The sequence below is a fragment of the Pelmatolapia mariae genome, linkage group LG7 (assembly GCF_036321145.2).
Source record: "Pelmatolapia mariae isolate MD_Pm_ZW linkage group LG7, Pm_UMD_F_2, whole genome shotgun sequence".
In the NCBI taxonomy this organism is placed as follows: Eukaryota; Metazoa; Chordata; class Actinopteri; order Cichliformes; family Cichlidae; genus Pelmatolapia; species Pelmatolapia mariae.
This window is the reverse complement of record NC_086233.1, coordinates 31,312,253-31,318,319: the sequence shown is the minus strand read 5'-3', so window position 1 is coordinate 31,318,319 and position 6,067 is coordinate 31,312,253. Positions and strand designations below refer to the sequence as shown.

General features: G+C 37.3%; 1 protein-coding gene across 3 annotated transcripts in view; it reads right to left on the bottom strand.

The window, feature by feature from the left end:
• Window positions 1-2,044: 2,044 nt before the first annotated feature.
• cntfr (ciliary neurotrophic factor receptor) overlaps window positions 2,045-6,067 on the bottom strand; it is a 201,328-nt gene continuing 197,305 nt past the window's right edge. For all 3 annotated transcript variants that reach the window (XM_063480832.1, XM_063480831.1, XM_063480833.1), the window contains one exon: window positions 2,045-3,267. In XM_063480832.1, coding sequence (XP_063336902.1) covers window position 3,267 — 1 coding nt within the window. In that variant the 3' untranslated portion in view covers window positions 2,045-3,266. The remainder of the gene's footprint in view (window positions 3,268-6,067) is intronic.

The window sequence follows — 6,067 nt, the reverse complement described above, 5'->3', positions numbered from 1 at the left end:
GTGAAAGCTAAAGGTCAAAAGGGAAATTTTGACCAGCCGTACCTCCAGTGCTCTGCTCATATTTCCTGTTGCATGCACATCGGTGCAGATGTTATGTATCTGTGAAACTGCTACTTGTTTACAACCCGTCCGATCATCACGTTTCGCCTTGCAACAATGCTACAGCGTTCACAGAACTCAGCCGTTATATCTATGAGTGGCATGTCATTGCAAGAGATTAAAATGATGACACAAGTCATTAGGGAAAACTCATAGTCACAGGGTGCATTGTGGAGGAAATTTCATATTTTCCACTTTTATCTCCGTGTATGTTCTGCAAACAAAATCAGCTTGCATATAAGGTTGACCTTTGCTGCACTGATCAAAACATCCTCCTCTCCTTTGAGAAGCTCTCATCTATTCACTCTCAAATGTTAATTAGAGAACCGTGTTTGGTGAGGAACAGAGAAAGATAAGTGCACAGATGCAACCCTGGGAAATGACAGTTGGCTTTATTGGTAGACAAGGCTGAAAGGGACACAGACACAAATCCCCTGCCACCTGTTTTTTTTTCTTCCCTCTCTGCTAGGAGAGGTATAGGAGATCGAGTGTAACTTTATTTCTTTCCTGTCTGTGAACTGTGAGTGTGCTTCCCTTTGCATGGACAGTCTGACCCACGTGCATACACTAAAACCACATGAAATATTTCTGGATGAACAGCCATCCATTTTGTGCAATTATTTATAGTTTAAAAAAAATCTTTTTTTTCCAGTCAGTTCTACAAATATACATTTCATTTTGACCTTTCTAAACATTCGGCTCCCATAATGGGATATAGCACAATCATCAAGTCAGTTTGTCCAACACTTTTGATATCTGCAAAACTATTTTAACAACATCCCAATTTCTCTCAGATGTGGGCTGTGTGATGCACTTGGTATACTAGCATGCTAAAATAACATACAAAGACAAAAAAAAAAAAAAAAAAGCATACAGAACTACTAATGATCAGTATGTGGTCATGACCTTGTCAGCATGCTGATGATGGCATTCAAGTAAACACACTGCTGAATCTCTTGGAGTCTAAACTTAGTTTTGTTTTCCTTGTATTCTTCTGTGTATTGAGTATGAAACTGACTTTTAAAAAATGCACTCGTCAAGGTTGCTCAAATCAATGCTGCTCTCAGTGTCTTTCTGAGAATTGACACAGATCCTCTATCTTGAAATTTTCGCGATTTTGAATATCCCCCCATAAAAAAGAAAACAAGAAGAAGTATATCAAGGATAATGCATCATGCCCATAAAGTATTAAGCTTTATGACCACTCCATGCAGTGTCAGTGGAGCTTGTTAGAATCTGCAGACACTCATCTTTCAGAAACAAACTGAGAAGCAAACAACGTTACCTCTGCAAGGTCAAAAGTATCGATCTGTAAAACCTGAAATGAGGCACTGTGTGTTTATAGCTGTGTCTGGGAAGTAATTTGTCTTTACTTTTATTATAATGAAAACTTATTGCATCTTCTTTTTTTTAACATCCCCCATTGGCACCTCACCTTCATCTTGTTTTGCCAGGAGAAAATCATCAGGATCAACCAGACGGAGCAGGAGGCATTAGTCTGCCCTGATGTGTTATAAGTTCACAAAATGAACATGAGGCCAGTGCATCGTAATTCATTGTGAAATGGTCACATTTAATGGTTGAAACCTGTCATTGTATATACATCTATAAAAAAGACCCCAGGTACAGGTTACGACATTCTACGGCTAATACATACATTATTATTAAATAATAAACTTTTTGTTCATTGTTAAAGTTACATACTGTATCATAGTTTACAAAATAGGATCAAAGAGAATTAAGCCATTAAGAATGTCTGGAAAAAAAAAACTAAACTCCTATATGCGTCTTTTTATTATTTGTCCATAAAAAATACAATAAACACTTCAAGATTCCTGTGAATAACATAATATTAACTGGTAACTGATATTGGCTATTGAAATGTAAACTGCAAAAAGACATTTCTAATGTTTGTAAAGGCGTCAGAAGTCAGAAAGCAAACTGATTTGTGTTACTGTATTTTACAGCACAGAGCAGAATGGAAAACCAACATAGCTTGTATCAGAGTTCCAATAACCAGCTTTGCTGCCATCAATACAAAGTCAACCCAAAAATAAAAAACAACAGTGGGGAAAGAATGGTTCAGTCTCAAATCCACTTTATTTCATTTATTTTTTGTTGTTTTTTTGTTGTTTTTTAGTTGTTTTTTTTTTACAGTTCAGGTCGTCCTTGCCGGTTTCTCAAAGCTCTATGTAAAGCTAACTGTAAATAAGCCAGACTATGGTTATTGAATTCTCCAAAGTGTTAGTCCTCTTGTTGAAAAAACAAAAACAAACAAACAAAAAGAAAAACAAACAAACAACACTCTGCTCTGTCAGTTGTTGGAGATGTGCAGACTCAGAGTCTGACTGAATAAATTTGTGACTTCTTTGTTAACTGGCGGGTTGACACAAACACGGGCTGCAGGGCTTTGTCCCCAGTTTGATTCCTGTAATGGGTTTCAGCATCCATTAGATGTCACGCATACACGTGCGCACGCCCAACTTTCTGGGGGTTTCATCCCATGATGAAGACAGGCACAGGCTTCAGGAAGCTCAATGACTTGGGTGGGAACCACTTTGTTGGGGGTGTAGTGGAGTCTTTGGCATGATGATTAAGCTGTATAAGGGGCTGTAAGTATACACACAAATACACGTGCCCTATATCAGTGTGTGTGTGTGTGTCTGTCTGTGTGTGTACTGCACTGCACTGCGACTTAAGAAGAGAGTGAGTACAAAAAAGAAGAAAAAAAAGGTAAAAAGAGATGTCAGCTGTGGCCTTGATTCTGTTGCCGAAGAGGAGCCTCTAAAACCCAACTGAGACAAATCAGTTTTAAGTGGCTCATCAAATCCACCAGGGGGTAATGTAAGACAATAATCTTGTTTTGGTGTTTGCCTCTCAGGTCGCTGCAGTTGCTGTTGGTGATGATACCGATGACAATCTTCCAAAGTTCCTCTGTAGATTTTTCTTGGGTTTTTTTGTCAGCAAATCAAATAATCCAAAAATGCTGAGTCGCATTATCGTTGTCTAATGTCTGAATAATTTTGGTGAGTAACTGTGTGATGGACCGAAATGATCAATGCACTGTATCCTCGAAACATGTGCAAAACAGGAAAAAATACCAGCCTCCTCCTTCTTCTTCTTTGTCCTCCTACTTCACATCAGCCTTCAGCAATAAGACATTCACATCTGCAGAAAGAGGAACACAAATTAGCCTCGGCAAACTGCACTGCATCAAAGTATGAATGATCTGTCTTCTTGCCTTTCTCTTATATGTCATTCTTAATTTGTTTGCTTTTTTGGCCTTTATATTTGGTTCAGTGGGACTTTTTTTGACTTAGCCATAACTCTATTTGCAAAAAATGCAAATCCCCTACACATTTGTTTGTGTTTCTCTTCTAATTCTTGGCAGGTAGCTGCACACTAGTGGGACTTTTCCGATCCTGTTGTGTCAGTGCACATATGTGACTCAGCTGGCAGGATGGCAAAAGAGGACAGCCTTTCTCTCTTTGCATTGTGTGAAGTTATTACACATTTAAAATCAGTGGGTAAAATGGGCAAAAACAACATCACAATGACATGTATATTGGGCATTGGGTCATAACTAGTGTCTGTAAAAGTACTTGGATGCTAAACAAATCTCCATAATGCTTGTGGCAAGGAAAAGAATAATGCTCCCAAAGTCAATTAAGCTATTAGTTTGGGAACAGTAATGAGTTAATTTCCTTAGTAAGTTATGATATAATGTAACATAAGGGATTAATCCTTAATAGCAGTAACAGCGTCAGCTCGTAATGTTACTAGCTGCTTTTCATTTTTTAAACACTGCACAAGACTGCGCTTTCGTTGAGCTGCCGTCAACTCAACCATCTAAAACGTAATAAGGGCCTTCTAACAGCTTTTGTGTAAGAAACCAAAAATGTTGGGACTCAAACTATATGACTTGAGCCAGCCCTCATTTCTTCACATGTTGCTTCCAGGGAGACCGACTTTTGTGTATTTAAAAAATAAACAAAACAAAACACTCACAAAATTGTTCTCCAGGCTTTCTGAAGCTCTTTTCAAATTTTTCTTTGGACAAGGGTGCTTTTCCCCTTATTTTTAGTCTGATACAAGGATTGGAATGAGAATGAGTGAAAAAAAAGCAGCCAATGTCATTTTCAGAGGGTTTTTTTCCTTACTTAACACTAATCTATGAAACATTCAAGCATAAAAAAGGTACCTAATAAGGATGAACCAATGTTGTGTCTCCAGACAACTTAGTAAAGAACCAACTTTAAATTGTACCATTAGGCCTTTTGTTACTAGCAGCAAAACTGCCTGTCATAAAACCATAAAACTTGTTCCTAATTCTTTAAGATAACATAAGATAACCTTTATTAGTCCCACGCGTGGGAAATTTGTTAGTTTGTTAGTTTAGTTGAGTTAATCAAAAATTATAACAGTTTTAAAGGCATAAAATAATGTTTCTGCACCAACAAAGTGACTCCCAAAGAGCAATTAGCTGAAAACTTGGCATATCCTCACAAGGTGTGTAGTGCATTCTTAAGAAATTTGAGGAAACTTGACAAGTTGAGTGCAAGAGACTTGGCAGCCCTAAAACGCTACCTAGACCATATGAACAGTGTGTGAAAGTCATGTCCTTAACTAATAGGAAAAATTCAAAGACCTGACACAGGATCTGACAGATGAATCAGACACTTCAGTTGATCCATCAATACTGGCATACATGGATAGAACAATACATAACTGAAAACTATCACTCATTGATTGGCCTTCCCAGAGCTCAGACCTGATAAATGGTATGGTACTTAGTTGGAGTAGAAAAGCATTACATAAGTACTCAAAGCACTTTTTATTACCTCATTTGTAGCCAACATCAGAAGAAGAGCTTTAAATGTCATTCAAGGAGCCTGGAGAACTAGACTACTTCAAAACTACTTAAAGAAATTAGAAGAAACATTGCCTAAAAGAACTCAAGCTTTGTTAAAGAATAAAGCAACTTGAAATGTTCATTACAATTGTACAAACTTTTGTTTCCTTATATATTTTGTATTTTCATGTGTGTTTGCACATGTTTCAATGAATTGAATCACCAGCTTCCAATTCCTATAGAAATTAAGTTGTTTAAGACTTTTACACAATACTATATAATCGTATTGATAATAATTTCCTATAATTTGCAATAATTCTCTACATATTTCCAGAGTGTTTTCTAATTGTGCCATCTAATCTGTCTGTCGCCCTTTCTGCTTTCCTTTGTTGTTATAGCGTTATTAATCCTTTGGTGTGTATCTGTTGACATGGAAATGTTGACATCTTTTGAAATGGAGTGTGCTTGTAACTCTAAAACAAATTAGAACAGATTCCCATTTGGACCTGCACATACAGGCTGCATGGGAGGGGAACTGGCATGAAAGTGCCTTAATCGTATTCAACCACTCCACTTGCAGCAGGTGTTCAGCTGGAGAAGCGTCCATGTTTAATGTATTTTTGTTAAAGTGTTATTGGTATAAAGCTGTCGCTAATCTTTTGATTAAAGTAAAAAGAAAAAAATACAACTTCTACAGATGGTTTCATTAATTTTAGATTGTATATATTTATTTTTCAGCATTTAGATAAAATATGAGTTCATCAGAAGGACTGCTCAGGTCGAGCCATTTGGAGCCAAAGTTAGAAAGGCAAGGATGAGATGATTTGGACATGTGTAGAGGAGCGATAGTGGATATACTGGAGAAAGAATGTTGAATATGGATCGGCCAGGTGGGAGAAGATGAGGAAGACTATAGCAAACATTCATGGATGTAGTGAAGCAGGACAAGCTGAGGGTTGGTGTGACAAAAAAGTACTATGGATAGGGAGATTATCTGCTGTGGTAACCCCTAAACGGGGCAGCCAAAATTCAGTTCAATTCAATTCAATTTTATTTATATAGCGCCAAATCACAACAACAGTCGCCTCAAGGCAAAAGAAGAATAAGAAATCTAAA